We start from the raw sequence: 19036 nt of genomic DNA, 5'->3' as shown, positions 1-19036 counted from the left end.
CGCATCAGCGATCTCTACGCGGCCACGCCTGTGATCCGGACAGACCCCTGGAAAGATAAGTGTACTATATGAGATAAGGACCCCCCCAATTTGGTCATACGTGGCCTATAGCAACCGGGCAAACCGGGATAGTCGCATTCACCATAAGAAAAGTGTTGTTAGGGTTGTTGAGTCCCTGCGTGAACTGATTGTTGTTTACATTTGTTGTTAGCTCAATATAGCCCCACGGCTACAGTTTTATAAAAGTTTATTCCACAAACCACACTCAGTCTCGTGTCTCGTCACTGCATCCTGCGAACCTACTAGGACGTGGCCTGTAAGGTTCGTATTGTTACTTCCCAAGGATCCTCGGGGTGTACTCGTAATTGAACCGCAGGGGCTGGCAGCACTTCTTCTAAAGGCCTTAGTAGTTTGGCCAGTACAGTCTGTGCTTTCAGAACGGTGTCTTGGTCTTCAAGGTTAATGCAGCGCACCAGGACGGCTCCTTTTTGCACAGTAGCCAGGGAACGGGCCACCAGTATGCCAGGAGGCAAGCGCTCTGAGTGACACAGCTCCACCTGCACCTCCACACCCTCCAAGGGTATCGGGGCTCGAATGGGCAGGGCCACCACAGTCTGTCCAGGAGGTAACACAAGCAGGGGAGTCGCTGGCATGATGACCCACTGACTCTCAATGGCAACATTTGACCCAAGACCTGTTGCTTATGCTGCGACAATGGGAGAGGTTGGTTATCCGAAAGGGATTATTGTATTGTAAAATAACATCACAAACAACCTCAATGACGGTTTGGCAGGTGGTTACGCCAGGAGCCCAACTTCACGTACTGGCTCGGGAGGCTCACGAAAAAGGGGCCCATTTCGGAACAAAAAAACTTTGCAATGGCTGCAACAGAAAGCTTACCACCCGCGCTTGCCGGCTGTTGTGGATGAAATTTGCCAGACCTGCCGCTTGTGTGAACTAGCCAAACCATCCGCTCAGCGAGCCGCAACACAGACTATTGTGACCTCAGCACCCCTTGAGCTCCTGACGGTGGATTATCTGACTATTGGACCCGCATTTCAGAGATACGAACACTGTCTCGTTATGGTAGATCATTTCACCAAGTTCGCTGTGGTCACCCCCACTCGGGATCAAACCGCAGAGTCAGCTGCCTCCGCAACTTGTAGAAACTTTATACAAGTATACGGCTGTCCTCAACGAATACATTCTGATCAGGGAGCATGTTTTTTGGGAAAAGTCATGGAAGAATTACATCACCTCTATGGAATTGACAAGTCCCGGACCACACCGTATCACCCGCAAGGGAATGGGGCTTGTGAACGATTTAATCGGACACTGATTCAGATGTTGCGCACTCTGGAGAGTGACAAGAAGGCCCGTTGGCCCGAATATGTTTCCGAATTAGTTTGGGTCTATAACAATAGGGTACATCGAGTGACTGGCTATACCCCCTATTCCCTGTTGTTTTGGCGAGAAGGTAAAGGGATCACAGAGGTGGAGTTAGACCCTGAAGAGCCTCAGCCCTGGACTGGAGTGTCGTCTTGGGTCCGAAATCATCGCCATCGGCTGCAAACTCTTCACCGGATTGTACACACCAAGCTCCGAGAATGGGAGCACCCAGGGAAGAATGAAACCCCGCCTCCTCACCTCCAAAGCGGGGACCGGGTGCCTGTACTAGATCAACGCCCCCAGAACAAACATGTACTTCCTCCGACCCGAAGCAACCGGAGCCTATCCCGTCGATATCTGAACCGTTTTCCGTATGTTGGGACCCGGACAACGATGAAGGTTGTCTCCCAGGACCCGGAGGCCCTCCACTCAGTAATGAATCATCTGACACAATTAGCCCCCCTGCACCAACCAGCCCACCAATGTCCACCACCCCAGACGACTCTACCCCAGTTGAACTTAGATGCTCCGAGCGGTCAACAGCCGGCAAACCCCCTGAACGATATGAGCAAGATCAATTCATATGGCAACGAACATTGAAACCCCTACAGACCGAACTCAATAGACTAAAGCCCTCGCCCGAGGACTGGCGAGCTTACAGGGTGGGAGAGTGTGGGGAGGAGGACTCCCAGACAGTGAAGGGGCAGGTGCCAGGGGACCGCCATCAGGGTTCCTGAGGGTTATATTTAGAGACTGCGTCATGACTCTGCTGTGAGACGAGAGTCGCAAGGGGGCGCCTGTTGCGCCCATCGGCACAGTTTCTTCAGCGCCTGTTGCGCCCCATCGTTATCGTTTCTTCAGGGCCTGTTGCGCCCCACCGTCATCGTTTTCTTCAGGGCTTGTTGCGCCCCACCGTCATCGTTTTCTTCAGGGCCTGTTGCGCCCCACCGTCATCATTTTCTTCAGGGCCTGTTGCGCCCCACCGTCATCGTTTTCTTCAGGGCCTGTTGCGCCCCGCCGTCATCATTTTCTTCAGGGCCTGTTGCGCCCCACCATCATCATTTTCTTCAGGGCCTGCTGCGCCCCACCGGCATCGCTTTTTCAAGGGTCTGTCGAGCCCAGTTTCACCTTGGAATATTGAGGCGTCAAGGCAGCCGTATCAGCGATCTCTACGAGGCCACGCCTGTGATCCGGACAGATCCCTGGAAAGATAAGTGTACTATATGAGATAAGGACCCCCCAGTTTGGTCATACGTGGCCTATAACAACAGGGCAAACCGGGTTAGTCGCATGCACCATAAGAAAAGTGTTGTTAGGGTTGTTGAGTCCCTGCGTGGACTGATTGTTGTTTACATTTGTTGTTAGCTCAATATAGCCCCACGGCTACAGTTTTATAAAAGTTTATTCCACAAACCACACTCAGTCTCGTGTCTCGTCACTGCATCCTGCGAACCTGCTAGGACCCTACAGGTACGGAAAGTATTCAGACCCCTTTACATTTTTAACTCTTTGCTTCATTGCAGCCATTTGGTAAATTCAAAAAAGTTCATTTTTTTCTCATTAATGTACAAACTCTGCACCACATCATGACTGAAAAAAACATTAATGTAGAAATGTTTGCAAATTTTTTAAAAAAGAAAAACTGAAATATCACATGGTCATAGGTATTCAGATCCCTTACTCAGTATTGAGTAGAAGCACCCTTTTGAGCTAGTACAGCAATGAGTCTTCTTGGGAATGATGCAACAAGTTTTTCACACCTGGATTTGGGGATCCTCTACCATTCTTCCTTGCAGACCCTCTCCAGTTCTATTAGGTTGGATGGTGAACTTTGGTGGACAGCCATTTTCAGGTCTCTCCAGAGATGCTCAATAGGGTTTAGGTCAGGGCTCTGGCTGGGCCAGTCAAGAATGGTCACAGAGTTGTTCTGAAGCCACTCCTGTTATTTTAGCTGTGTGCTTAGGGTCATTGTCTTGTTGGAAGGTCTGAGGTCCAGAGCACACTGGAAGAGATTTTCATCCAGGATATCTCTGTACTTGGCCGCATTCATGTTTCCTTCAATGACAACCAGTTGTCCTGTCCCTGCAGCTGAAAAGCACTCCCATAGCATGATTCTGCCACCACCATGTTTCACTGTTGGGATTGTATTGGGCAAGTGCTGAGCAGTACATATATGATAATGCCCAGTATCAGAGAACGAGACAAGGCGGTGACCATGGTCCAAAAACGCCTTGTGCATGGATTACCACTCCATATGCTAATCTTAAAAAGGAGAAAACGGAGTAACGGATACAAAATATATGCAAAAGTATAAATTTTATTAATACTCACATCAAGTGCTGACAAGTATACAAGTTGACTAAAATAGGGGGGATAAGCCCCAATGATACAACAATCAGGACAGACAAGGACAGGGTAAATAAAATGATACCAGTGCTCGAAATCTACATGGCACAACGTTCAGTCAGCCCATGGGCATTGCACATAACAGACATGTGTCTAATGGTAAAAGATAGTCAAATATGGCATACTCAATTAAATGTGTATTGTACATAGTTGTACATGTCCAGAGCGCCAAAAAAAAAAAAAAAAAAAAAAAAAAACCATCCAGAGGGGTCAATGTGCAAGTCCAATGGACACTGAACATAAATGAATCAATGACATGTGGAAGGATTCTTACATAGTAAATAACATATGTATCAACATATCAAAACTGCGCAATTGTGCCAGAGAGAACCCGGGAGACGACCCGCCCAGCGGTCCAAATGACCGAAGTGTGGAAACAAGTAAAGGCAGGCTGCTTACCGGGGAGCAGAGGAGGTGAAGGCCCATGCAACGACACCCGTCGGGTGGGTGTTATTTACTATGTAAGAATCCTTCCACATGTCATTGATTCATTTATGTTCAGTGTCCATTGGACTTGCACATTGACCCCTCTGGATGGTTTTTTTTTTTTTTTTTTTTTTTTGGCGCTCTGGACATGTACAACTATGTACAATACACATTTAATTGAGTATGCCATATTTGACTATCTTTTACCATTAGACACATGTCTGTTATGTGCAATGCCCATGGGCTGACTGAACGTTGTGCCATGTAGATTTCGAGCACTGGTATCATTTTATTTACCCTGTCCTTGTCTGTCCTGATTGTTGTATCATTGGGGCTTATCCCCCCTATTTTAGTCAACTTGTATACTTGTCAGCACTTGATGTGAGTATTAATAAAATTTATACTTTTGCATATATTTTGTATCCGTTACTCCGTTTTCTCCTTTTTAAGAAGTGCTGAGCAGTGCCTGGTTTTCTCCACATATACCGCTTAGAATTATCACCAAAAAGTTCCATCTTCGTCTCATCAGACCAGAGAATCTTATTTCTCTTAGTCTGGGCGTCCTTCATGTGTTTTTTAGCAAACTCTATGCTGTCTTTCATATGTCTGGCACTGAGGAGAGGCTTCTGTCGGGCCACTCTGCCATAAAGGCCCGACTGGTGGAGGGCTGCAGTAATAGTTGACTTTGTGGAACTTTCTCCCATCTCCCTACTGCATCTGTGGAGCTCAGCCACAGTGATCTTGGGGTTCTTCTTTACCTCTCTCACCAAGGCTCTTCTCCCATGATTGCTCAGTTTGCCTGGACTGCCAGGTCTAGGAAGACTTCTGATGGCCCCAAACTTCTTCCATTTAAGGATTATGGAGGCCACTGTGCTCTTAGGAACCTTGAGTACTGCAGAAATTCTTTTGTATCCTTGGCCAGATCTGTGCCTTGCCACAATTCTGTCTCTGAGCTCCTTGGCCAGTTCCTTTGACCTCCTGATTCTCATTTGATCTGACATGCACTGTGAGCTGTGAGGTATTATATAGACAGGTGTGTGCCTTTACAAATAAAGTCCTATCAGTTTAATTAAACACAGCTGGACTCCAATGAAGGAGTAGAACCATCTCAAGGAGGATCACAAGGAAAAAAACAGCATGTGACGTAAATATGAGTGTTTGAGCAAAGGGTCTGAATACTTATGACCATGTGATATTTCAGTTTTTCTTTTCTAATAAATATGCAAAAATTTCTACATTTCTGTTTTTTTTTCAGTCAAGATGGGGTGCAGAGTGTACATTAATGAGAAAAAAATGAACTTTTTTTAATTTACCAAATGGCTGCAATGAAACAAAGAGTGAAAAATTTAAAGGAGTCTGAATACTTTCCGTACCCACTGTATGTGTGATTACAGGACATAGTGGTATTATGTGTGTACAGTGTATAGCGCTATTATACTGTACATGTGTCAGACATATAGTAATATGTGTGTATAGCATATAACAGTATTATATTTGAGTACAGGACATAGTGGTATTATGTGTGCACAGTGTACAGCTATATTATACGTGTGAGACGTATAGTGATATGTGTGTATAGCATATACTGTAACAGTATTATATGATTATATGTGAGTACAGGACATAGTGGTATTATGTGTGTACAGTGATATTATACATGTGTACAGCAGTCCCTATAAATATTTTAGATGCACGGTCTCTGTGCTGCTGGATTAGAGGTCTACCTCTGGCCATGGAGTCATCGACCAATTCTTATGCTAAGTTGCTAGTGCCCACAGCTAGTGTGATATAGTCGGCACATTTTGGTTCTGTATCCAGAAAAGGGTGAGGTTTCCAATCTCAGTATACAAGGTTATTATCACGTATTGAAAGATTAGGCGCTAACTTACTGATCACTGGGGGTACAAGCACTGGGACTCTCAAACATCCCAGAAATGGGGCCCTGAAATACCCCATCAGAAAGCAGCACTGTGGACTGCCAGAGATAGCCGATTCTGTGCTCCACGACCTCCGTGACATCCTCGGGATAATGAATGGAAAGGTGGCGGGCAGCAATGGGGCATTTCAGATCCGATTCTACTAGACAGCGATCATGACCCCACCAATATAAGAATACCCCTTTTAAATGTGGATAGAGTGTTCCTATATAGGGAAATTAATTACTCTGCCTGTAAGATGGGGCTTTATATAGGGATTTCACAGTGCCATTTTGTTTGCATCAGTCATATTAAAATGACGCAATGTGAAAACCGAGTTATCATGGGTTAGATTCCTGAAAACACTGTTATCTTGCCTTATGGCTCTGAGAGCCTCACAAGCTGTAGACAAGTGTTACCATGCTGCAGGGAACGCTATCATCTGTCAGCGCGCGCTCCGTGCACTCTCTGCATTGGATTATTCTAACGGCCGACCAAGGGTTAATAAAGCAATCCCCTGCTGTTACCGCTACAGAAAGGGAAAGGAAGAGGTAATGATATAAGCTCATTTGTTTTAAGACATAGACGTTTGGATAAATCGCGTTCTTTTTCAATATGCCAGTGCGGTTTTATTTTAGGGATTATTTAAAGATGTAATCAAATTAACAATTATAATGAGGAAGCGGCCGTGCGGTACATAGCGCTCCGCACAAGGAGGTATGGGGGGCGCATGGTGATGATAGTGCTACACATGAGACATGCATCTTACCTTGTACTTAGAGGGAATGTGGAATTAGAAAATCATCTATTTTTAAAATAATTTTTTAAGTGAAATGTATTTTTTTTTAATTTTTAAATTTTATACATCCCTATGCGTACATCACTATATATAAAAAAGTACAACTTTCACACTGACTATTAGTGTCGTATACTGTCTCTTGCAGAGAATCAGGCGGATTATGCTAATTACACTCAGCTCTGTCAGTGTCATCTGTGTGTGATCTGAGTGTGATATGAGTGTGATCTGAGTGTCCGAGTGTCTTCTGAGTGTGATCTGAGTGTCCGAGTGTGATAAGAGTGTCCGAGTGTGATAAGAGTGTCCGAGTGTCATCTGAGTGTGAACGCAGTGTCTGAGTGTCTTCTGAGCATGATCTCAGTCTCCGAATGTCTTCTGAGTGTGATCTGAGTGTCATCTGAGTATGATCTGGGTGTCCGAGTGTGATATGAGTGTGATCTGAGTATCTGAGTGCCATCTGAGTATGATCTGAGTGTCCGAGTGTGATCTGAGTGTCCGAGTGTGATCTGAGTGTCCCGAGTGTGATCTGAGGGTCATCTGAGTGTCAGAGTGTCATATGAGTGTGATTAGACTGTCATAGTGTCATATAAGTGTGATCTGAGTGTCCGAGTGTGATCTAAGTGTCAGAGAGTGTCATCTGAGTGTGATCTGAGTGTCCGAGTGTGATCTGAGTGTCAGAGAGTGTCATCTGAGTGTGATCTGAGTGTCCGAGTGTGATCTCAGTGTGAACTGAGTGTCCGAGTGTCATCTGAGTGTGATCCGAGTGTCAGAGTGTCATCTGAGTGTCCAAGTGTCATCTGAGTGTGATCTGAGTGTCCGAGTCATATCTGAGTGTGATCTGAGTGTCCAAGTGTGATCTGAGTGTGATATGAGCGTGATCTGAGTGTCCGAGTGTGATCTGAATGTCCAAGTGTGATCTGAGTGTGAACTGAGTATCCGAGTGTCTTCTGAGTGTGATCTGAGTGTCAGAGAGTGTCATCTGAGTGTGATTAGAGTGTGAGTGTCATCTGAGTGTGATCTGAGTGTCCGAGTGTGATATGAGTGTGATCGGAGTGTCTGAGTGTGATCGGAGTGTCTGAGTGTGATCGGAGTGTGAACTGAGTATCCAAGTGTCATCTGAGTGTCCGACTGTCATCTGAGTGTGATCAGTATCAGAGAGTGTCATCTGAATGTGATCTGGTATCCGAGTGTGATCTGAGTGTCTTGTGAGGGTCCGAGTGTCATCTGAGTGTCCAAATGTGATCTGAGTGTGATCGGAGTGTCCAAGTGTCATGTGAGTGTGACCTGAGTGTACGAGTGTGATCTGTGTGTCATCCGAGTGTCATCTGAGTGTCATCCGAGTGTCATACAAGTGTGATCTGAGTGTTCGAGTGCCATTTGAGTGTGATCGGATTCTTTCACATGGGGAAATCGCAGAACAGGTGTGGTGAAAATGGAGAAAGTAATTTCTCCATCTTTTCCATTAACCCTGTCCGAGTACAATGTACTGCACTCAGATGAAATCTGAGTACAGTCTGATGTTTCACACACACCCATAGACTTGTATGGGTACACATTAACTGATTATCAGATGCACTCAATGCGCAATGCGATAGTTTTCTCATGCCGAACAGGCATTAGAAAGCAATCACTGATCTGCAATGCCTCATAGTGTAACATTGGGATGAGTAAAACATCAGATAGCACTCGACCGTGTTATACTCCGATGTGAGCGAGGCCTTTAACTTAATTCATAATTCCTTTTCTATTAAGAATACTTTTTATCAGCCTCATTATCATGACAGACAGGACTGCAATGAAAAGTGAGAGGTAACAGCTGTATATACAGTAGATAACACAAGATTTACCAATCACAATATGCGATGTCACAGCTCACCTCCTCTTCCTCCTGCACAATGACTGATAACACCTCTATATACAGTAGATAACACAGGATCCACCATTCACAATATGTGATGTCACAGCTCACCTCCTCCTCCTGTACAATGACTGATAACATCTCTATATACAGTAGATAACATTGGTTCCAACATTCATAATAGATGATATTCCTTTCTTTTTTATAAAGGCGCTTTTTCCTGACATCACTTCCAAGCAAGCCATACTTGTTCTGTCTTTTTCGAATTGTACCGTCACGTATGTGAACATTGAAGATGTTAACTGAGACCTTTAGAGTCTGAGCTGTAGCTCTTGGGTTTTTTGCAATTTCCTTAAGCATTGCATGGTCTGACCTTGATGTGAATTTGCTGACACGTCTACCTCTGGGAAAACTATCAACTCTCTTAAAGGTTTTACATGTGTGTATAATCTCTCTAGATGTAGAATGATAGACTACAGATTGCTTGGAAATGGCTTTATAACCCTTCTCCTAGTCATCAACAATTGCTTTTCTGAGATCTCTGTCAAAGTCTTCCTTCATTAGCATTGTGTTAACCCACTCCTGAATGCTCTAAACCAGCAAACTGCCCAAAACTTCTGCTTTTATAGAGGCGGTCACGCTTTGCTGATGAACAATTAATCAAGGGCATTTGATTAGCAGCACCTGGCTGATACGTACCCTCATAATTCAGGAAATAATCAGGGTGTATTAAATTTTGTTTTGCTCCTACAGCTGAGTTATCAGGATCTGGAATATTTTTTTTGGCAGGAGAAAAAGATCAGCGAGATATGGTCCCTAAATATTACCCCCATACAGTGCCTAATAACAAGATCCCAATGCTGCTATATAGTACTTAATGCAATTTGGTATCATTGAAAATTCCCATAGTTTTGTTCATATTACTATTATTTTTCTCCATTAAGTTTTTTTTTGCGTTTGACATGACTCATGCGTGGTGAAGTGTGACTTTTAGTGAAATTTGGTTATCTGAAAAATCCATTTGGGTAGTTATTACATAGAGATTTTTAGGCATTTTCATTTATTACGCCACATTTGTCTCGTGTGCCTATAGATTTTTACTTTTTTTTACAAGATGAATAATTAAGTATTTCTAGTAGTGATGAGCGAGTATACTCGTTGCACGGGTTTTTCCGAGCATGCTCGGGTTGTCTCCGAGTATTTTGGCGTGCTAGGAGATTTATTTTTCGTCATGTTATCTGCATGATTTGTGGCTGCTAGACAGCCAGAATATATGTGTGAAATGCCTGTTTGTTAGGGAATTCCCACATGTATTCAGCCTGTCTACAAGTCACAAATCATGCAGATAACACAACTAAATCTTCGAGCACGCAAAAATACTCGGAGGACACCCAAGCATGCTCGGGAAAACCCGAGCAACGAGTATACTCGCTCATCTCTAATTTCTAGCTGTTGTACCAGGAGGGAGATGAAAAACTAAGTGTCTGGGTGTCATCCCAATGTCATCTGATTGTCCGAGTGTCATCTGAGTGTCCGAGTGTTATCTGAGTGTCCGACTGTCACCCGAGTGTCATCTCAGTGTCCGAGTGTCATCTGAGTGTCATCTGAGTGTCCGAGTGTCATTTTGATTGTGCAAGTTTTATCTGAGTGTCCGACTGTCATCTGAGTGCAATCTGAGTGTCCGAGTGTCATCCGAGTGTCATCTGAGAGTCCAAGAGTTATCTAAGTGTCCTAGTGTCATCCGAGTGTCATACAAGTGTGATCTGAGTGTCCGAGTGTCAACCGAGAGTGATCTGAGTGTCATCCGAGTGTCATCTGAGTGTCCAAGTGTTATCTGAGTGTCATACAAGTTTGATCTGAGTGTCCGAGTGTCATTTGAGTGTGATCTGAGTATCCGAATGTCAACCGAGTGTGATCCGAGTGTTATCTGAGTGTCCGAGTGTCATTTGAGTGTGATCTTAGTATCCGAATTTCATCCGAGTGTCATCTGAGTGTCCGAGTGTTATCTGAGTGTCATACAAGTGTGATCTGAGTGTCCGAGTGTCATTTGAGTGTGATCTGAGTGTCTGAGTGTCATCCGAGTGTCATCTGAGTGTCGGAGTGTTATCTGAGTGTCCTAGTGTCATCCGAGTGTCATACGAGTGTGATCCGAGAGTCTGAGTGTCAATTACTGAGAACACCTCTATATACAGTAGATAACACAGGATCTACCAGTCATAATGTGTTATGTCACAGCTCACCTCCTCCTACTGTACAATGACTGATAACATCATGCGTGGTGATGTGTGACATTTAGTGAAATTTAGTTATCTGAAAAATCAATTCGTGTAATTATTACTTATGGATTTTTAGGCATTTTCATTTATTACACCACATTTGTCTCATGGGTGTCTATAGAGTTTTACTTTTTTTACAAGATGAAGAATTATGTATTTCTAGCTTGTTCGGCCTGGAGCTCCTGTGTTCCTTATACAGTAAGTGAACCACCGCCAGACATGTTTGGCAGAGGCTTATCTCTGAGAGAACAAAAGGATCGGCAGTCCAGAATCGTTCCCACCGGATCCTTAACTCCCAAACATTTGTCCGGGGGCCCCCCAGACCAATCAGACAGTCTGTCGATCCCTTTGGTATCAGGGAGTGTCAACATTACACTTCTCTGGTAGAATGAATGCTGAATTCTGTGTGACTGATATTGGCAACCAAGATAGTTCTGATGAATGTGGCCTTAAAATAGTCATCCTGTACAAACCACGAGACGGAGATGGAGGTCTAATTTTCCATCCCTTTATAACATTTATTGATTACTGTTGCTATATATACATATACAGTGGGGAAAAAAAGTATTTAGTCAGTCAGCAATAGTGCAAGTTCCACCACTTAAAAAGATGAGAGGCGTCTGTAATTTACATCATAGGTAGACCTCAACTATGGGAGACAAACTGAGAAAAAAAAATCCAGAAAATCACATTGTCTGTTTTTTTTTCATTTTATTTGCATATTATGGTGGAAAATAAGTATTTGGTCAGAAACAAGCAATCAAGATTTCTGGCTCTCACAGACCTGTAACTTCTTCTTTAAGAGTCTCCTCTTTCCTCCACTCATTACCTGTAGTAATGGCACCTGTTTAAACTTGTTATCAGTATAAAAAGACACCTGTGCACACCCTCAAACAGTCTGACTCCAAACTCCACTATGGTGAAGACCAAAGAGCTGTCGAAGGACAACAGAAACAAAATTGTAGCCCTGCACCAGGCTGGGAAGACTGAATCTGCAATAGCCAACCAGCTTGGAGTGAAGAAATCAACTGTGGGAGCAATAATTAGAAAATGGAAGACATACAAGACCACTGATAATCTCCCTCGATCTGGTGCTCCACGCAAAATCCCACCCCGTGGGGTCAGAATGATCACAAGAACGGTGAGCAAAAATCCCAGAACCACGCGGGGGGACCTAGTGAATGAACTGCAGAGAGCTGGGACCAATGTAACAAGGCCTACCATAAGTAACACACTACGCCACCATGGACTCAGATCCTGCAGTGCCAGACGTGTCCCACTGCTTAAGCCTGTACATGTCCGGGCCCGTCTGAAGTTTGCTAGAGAGCATTTGGATGATCCAGAGGAGTTTTGGGAGAATGTCCTATGGTCTGATGAAACCAAACTGGAACTGTTTGGTAGAAACACAACTTGTCGTGTTTGGAGGAAAAAGAATGCTGAGTTGCATCCATCAAACACCATACCTACTGTAAAGCATGGTGGTGGAAACATCATGCTTTGGGGCTGTTTCTCTGCAAAGGGGCCAGGACGACTGATCCGGGTACATGAAAGAATGAATGGGGCCATGTATCGTGAGATTTTGAGTGCAAACCTCCTTCCATCAGCAAGGGCATTGAAGATGAAACGTGGCTTGGTCTTTCAACATGACAATGATCCAAAGCACACCGCCAGGGCAACGAAGGAGTGGCTTCGTAAGAAGCATTTCAAGGTCCTGGAGTGGCCTAGCCAGTCTCCAGATCTCAACCCTATAGAAAACCTTTGGAGGGAGTTGAAAGTCCGTGTTGCCAAGCGAAAAGCCAAAAACATCACTGCTCTAGAGGAGATCTGCATGGAGGAATGGGCCAACATACCAACAACAGTGTGTGGCAACCTTGTGAAGACTTACAGAAAACGTTTGACCTCTGTCATTGCCAACAAAGGATATATCACAAAGTATTGAGATGAAATTTTGTTTCTGACCAAATACTTATTTTCCACCATAATATGCAAATAAAATGAAAAAAAAAACAGACAATGTGATTTTCTGGATTTTTTTTTCTCAGTTTGTCTCCCATAGTTGAGGTCTACCTATGATGTAAATTACAGACGCCTCTCATCTTTTTAAGTGGTGGAATTTGCACTATTGCTGACTGACTAAATACTTTTTTTCCCCACTGTATGTATATATAAATATATATACACTCACTGGCCACTTTATTAGGTACACCTGTCCAACTGTGTGTTAAGACTTAATTTCTAATCAGCCAATCACATGGCGGCAACTCAGTGCATTTAGGCATGTAGACATGGTCAAGACAATCTCCTGCAGTTCAAACCGAGCATCAGTATGGGGAAGAAAGGTGATTTGAGTGCCTTTGAACGTGGCATGATTGTTGGTGCCAGAAGGGCTGGTCTGAGTATTTCAGAAACTGCTGATCTACTGGGATTTTCACGCACAACCATCTCTAGGGTTTACAGAGAATGGTCCGAAAAAGAAAAAAAATCCAGTGAGCGGCAGTTCTGTGGCCGGAAATGCCTTGTTGATGCCAGAGGTCAGAGGAGAATGGGCATACTGGTTCGAGCTGATAGAAAGGCAACAGTGACTCAAATTGCCACCCGTTACAACCAAGGTAGGCAGAAGAGCATCTCTGAACGCACAGTGCGTCGAACTTTGAGGCAGATGGGCTACAGCAGCAGAAGACCACACTGGGTACCACTCCTCTCAGCTAAGAACAGGCATCTGATGGCTACTTTCAGCAGGATAATGCGCCATGTCATAAAGCTCGAATCATCTCAGATTGGTTTCTTGAACATGACAATGAGTTCACTGTACTCAAATGGCCTCCTCAGTCACCAGATCTCAATCCAATAAAGCATCTTTGGGATGTGGTGGAACGGGAGATTCGCATCAGGGATGTGCAGCCGACAAATCTACGCCAACTGTGTGATGCCATCATGTCAATATGGTCCAAAATCTCTGAGGAATGCTTCCAGCACCTTGTTGAATCTCTGCCACGAAGAATTGAGGCAGTTCTGAAGGCAAAAGGGGGTCCAACCCGTTACTAGCATGGTGTACCTAATAAAGTGGCCAGTGAGTGTATATATATATATATATACACTGCTCAAAAAAATGAAGGGAACACTTAAACAACAGAATACAACTCCAAGTAAATCAAACTTCTGTGGAATCAAACTGTCCAATTAGGAAGCAACACTGGATGACAATCAATTTCACATGCTGTTGTGCAAATGGAATAGACAACAGATGGAAATTATTGTCAATTATCAAGACACCCTCAATAAAGGAGTGGTTCTGCAGGTGGGGACCACAGATGACATCTCAGTACCGATGTTTTCTGGCTGATGTTTTGGTCACTTTTGAATGTTGGTTGTGTTTTCACACTCATGGTAGCATGAGACGGACTCTACAACCCACACAAGTGGCTCAGGTAGTGCAGCTCATCCAGGATGGCACATCAATGCGAGCTGTGGCAAGAAGGTTTGCTGTGTCTGTCAGTGTAGTGTCCAGAGGCTGGACAAAAAAGGATTAGAGGGCACCACACTAAAGGGATACACAGAAAGTCTGCAAACAACAACCATTAGAAAAAGAGAAAAGCTACAGACTTAGACCAGGATCACCTGAATATGCAAATACATTTTATTTTATTAGATACAAACAAGCGTAACCAATTAAAAACATTTAAAAGTCATAAACATAACACATATAACAAACCCAATTAGCCCAGAATAGAGCTATAGGCTCCCCCAAAATGGTAATACACACATGTGGTTTGTAATACCTTATGTCTCAAGTGACAATACAAAAGAGAAAAAAATAGCATATATGCCATTATAATAACAAGTATAATATAATCAATGTACACATTTGACTCTACCCATAAAGGGCTGCAAAAAACCCTTATCAACCTGGTATCTATATACCATAGTGAAACGTGGTCATAACCCCTAATGGTTCAAACCACCACATGTGGAACAAATAGACATAGTCCACAGAAAAAAGGAATAAATATTCCTAAAGACACAAAGGTAAATGCCGCAAATAGCATGCAAGAGGAATAAAAGTACACATGAATAAGATACTTATCCCACAAAAAGGACTTGGTATAGTAGTCTATTGATATCTAAGACTGGGGGAGCTTGTGGAGACGCCCGATGCGTGTCGCCACTTCCTATTTTGGGGGAGCCAAAATACTGGCCTGTCTCTTGGTAGCGCCTCCAGCCTCTGGACACTACGCTGACAGACACAGCAAACCTTCTTGCCACAGCTCGCATTGATGTGCCATCCTGGATGAGCTGCACTACCTGAGCCACATGTGTGGGTTGTAGAGTTCGTCTCATTTTACCACGAGTGTGAAAGCACAACCAACATTCAAAAGTGACCAAAACATCAGCCAGAAAGCATTGGTACTGAGATGTGGTCTGTGTTCCCCACCTGCAGAACCACTCCTTTATTGTGGGTGTCTTGATAACTGACAATAATTTCCATCTGTTGTCTATTCCATTTGCACAACAGCATGTGAAATTGATTGTCAATCAGTGTTGCTTCCTAAGTGGACAGTTTGATTTCACAGAAGTTTGATCTACTTGGAGTTATATTCTGTTGTTTAAGTGTTCCCCTTATTTTTTTGAGCAGTGTATATACAATGCCTTGCGAAAGTATTCCGTCCCCTGGAATTTTTCAACCTTTTCCCACATATCAAACATAAAGATGCCAAATGTAAATTTTTGGTGAAGAATCAACAACAAGTGGGACACAATTGTGAAGTTGAATGAAATTTATTGGTTATTTTAAATTTTTGTGGAAAGTAAAAAGCTGAAAAGTGGGCCGTGCAATATTATTCGGCCCCTTGTTGCGCCACTTTTTGCTGCGATTACAGCTGCAAGTCGCTTGGGGTATGTCTCTATCAGTTTTGTACATCGAGAGACTGAAATTCTTGCCCATTCTTCCTTGGCAAACAGCTCGAGCTCAGTGAGGTTTGATGGAGATCGTTTGTGAACAGCAGTTTTCAGCTCTTTCCACAGATTCCCGATTGGATTCAGGTCTGGACTTTGACTTGGCCATTCTAACGCCTGGATACGTTTATTTGTGAACCATTCCATTGTAGATTTTGCTTTATGTTTTGGATCATTGTCTTGTTGGAAGACAAATCTTCATCCCAGTCTCAGGTCTTTTGCAGACTCCAACAGGTTTTCTTCAAGAATGGTCCTGTATTTGGCTCCATCCATCTTCCCATCAATTTTAACCATCTTCCCTGTCCCTGCTGAAGAAAAGCAAGCCCAAACCATGATGCTGCCACCATCATGTTTGACAGTGGGATGGTGTGTTCAGGGTGATGAGCTGTGTTGTCTTTACGTCAAACATATCGTTTGGCATTGTTGCCAAAAAGTTCGATTTTGGTTTCATCTAACCAGAGCACCTTTTCCACATGTTTGGTGTGTCTCCCAGGTGGCTTGTTGCAAACTTTAAATTAGACTTTTTATGGATATCTTTCAAAAATGGCATTCTTCTTGCTACTCTTCCATAAAGGCCAAATTTGTGCAGTGTACGACTGATTGTTGTCCTATGGACAGACTGTCCCACCTCAGCAGTAGATCTCTGCAGTTCATCCACAGTGATCATGGGCCTCTTGGCTGTATCTCTGAATAGTCTTCTCCTTGTTTGAGATGAAAATTTAGAGGGACGGCCGGGTCTTGGTAGATTTGCAGTGGTATGATACTCCATCCATTTCAATATGATCGCTTGCACTGTGCTCCTTGGGATGTTTAAAGTTTTGGAAATCATTTTGTATCCAAATCTGAGTTTAAACGTCTCCACAACAGTATCACGGACCTGCCTGTTGTGTTCCTTGGTCTTCATGATGCTCTCTGTGCTTCAAACAGAACCCAGAGACTATCACAGAGCAGGTGCATTTATACAGAGACTTGATTACACACAGGTGGATTATATTTATCATCATTAGTCATTTAGGACAACATTGGATCATTCAGAGATCCACAATGAACGTCTGGAGTGAGTTTGCTGCACTGAAAGTAAAGGGGCCAAATAATATTACATGCCCCACTTTTCAGTTTTTGACTTTCCACAAAAATTTAAAATAACCAATACATTTTGTTCAACTTCACAATTGTGTTCCACTTGTTGTTGATTCTTCACCAAAAATTTACATTTGGTATCTTTATATTTGAAGCGTGATATGTGGGAAAAGGTTGAAAAGTTCCAGGGGGCCGAACACTTTCGCAAGGCACTGTATATATATATGTAACGTTTATACATATTATTGCTCATTGGGTAGCTTATAGTGTGTTGAAAAAGTCAAAAGACTAAGTCTACGGCGAGTGGTTATCTAGGCTTTGTTTCACCTGGGGGCAAAGATTCTGTTTACTACCCCAAGACACGTATCTAAATATCCTAGCCAAGGCGAATCACTAGTTAGCACCCTTCTGGCCCTCAGCAACCATGACACATGTCTTTTCCCCGGTTACATTCCTGACCACTATATGACAAGACAGGTTCATTGTAGACTTTGGTTATGCCATCTCAAATATGTAGAGTATTCATTATCTTCTTTTCTTCCCTATAGGATCCTGCTGACTGTAGTGGTAATTTTCCGTATATTAATTGTGGCAATCGTTGGGGAGACGGTCTACGAAGACGAGCAGACGATGTTCATGTGCAACACCCTTCAGCCCGGCTGTAACCAAGCCTGCTATGATCGAGCTTTCCCAATTTCCCACATCCGGTATTGGGTCTTCCAGATAATCCTTGTCTGCACACCAAGCCTCTGCTTCATTACATACTCTGTCCATCAGTCCGCAAAGCAGAAAGACCGCAGATACTCCTTTCTCTACCCTCTGCTAGAAAAGGAACTGCCACGAGAAAACAGAAGAATGAAAAATATCAATGGGATCTTAATGCAAAACCCAGACCTGTCATCCAAGGATGAACCAGACTGCTTAGAAGTAAAAGAGATCCCGAACACACCCAAGAAAGCTGCGAAAAGTCCCAAGGTGAAACGTCAAGAGGGCATATCCCGCTTCTACATCATTCAGGTCTTTTTTAGGAATGCTTTAGAGATTGGATTCCTTGCAGGACAATACTTTCTTTATGGCTTCAGTGTGCCACCCATCTTTGAGTGCGACCGCTACCCTTGCGTAAAGGAGGTAGAGTGCTATGTGTCTCGGCCAACCGAGAAGACAGTCTTCCTGGTCTTCATGTTTGCTGTCAGTGGCATCTGTGTCCTTCTTAACTTAGCCGAGCTAAACCATCTTGGGTGGCGAAAGATCAAGACAGCCATGAGGGGAGTACAGGCTCGCAGGAAATCAGTGTGTGAAGTACGTAAAAAGGAACCATCCACCTTGGCTCAAGTGCCAACGTTGGGGAGGACACAGTCCAGTGAGTCAGCTTACGTTTGACCCCATGTGTGGTTATGCCAACTGTTTCTAGATCCCCTCCATGCTTTAGAGAATGTATGGGAACCCAAATATGGCAGACAATGGCATCAGTCTTCCAACCAACTATGGAGACCCTCAAAACTATATTAGCGGCCTGTCGACGATTATGGCTGCTGGCTTTTATGGGAAGCAAAGCTTGGATTTAGCGTGGGAGGATGGGGTGGGATATGAAAATATGGACAATTGCTTTTTTTACTACAACTTTGGGCCTGTAAATTGAAGAGTTTTGCTCAGTATTATATTCTGCAATTTATCTTGTTTTTATAATACCAGCCACTGATGGACCTATGACGATGGAGAGTGGTATACATGTATCCTCCAGGGCGTGTTATAAATATAGAAAATCTGCACTAACTTATAAGAAGCCATAATGACAAGCAGGGAGGACAAATAAATGATATACATAAGGGGTTCTTCAAGAGAGGACTTTATAAAAAAAAAACACCTCTCACGACTGTTATATACCTCTCACCTCCCACTCACTGCAAACTCCCTCTGATAAAATCCTCATTTACAC

At 43.6% G+C, this 19036-nt stretch overlaps 1 protein-coding gene across 1 annotated transcript in view; it reads left to right on the top strand.

The window, feature by feature from the left end:
• Window positions 1-18901, top strand: part of LOC141051970 (gap junction delta-2 protein-like) — a 70128-nt gene extending 51227 nt beyond the window's left edge. Inside the window, exon 2 of the mRNA XM_073549129.1 lies at window positions 17649-18901. Within this exon, the coding sequence (XP_073405230.1) occupies window positions 17649-18480 (832 nt within the window). The 3' untranslated portion in view covers window positions 18481-18901. The remainder of the gene's footprint in view (window positions 1-17648) is intronic.
• Window positions 18902-19036: the final 135 nt, after the last annotated feature.

This window comes from Dendrobates tinctorius, unplaced genomic scaffold (assembly GCF_039654945.1).
Source record: "Dendrobates tinctorius isolate UK_male_01 unplaced genomic scaffold, ASM3965494v1 ptg000158l, whole genome shotgun sequence".
Classification (NCBI taxonomy): Eukaryota; Metazoa; Chordata; class Amphibia; order Anura; family Dendrobatidae; genus Dendrobates; species Dendrobates tinctorius.
The sequence above is the reverse complement of the archived record's forward strand: the minus strand, read 5'-3'. Positions and strand labels throughout refer to the sequence as shown.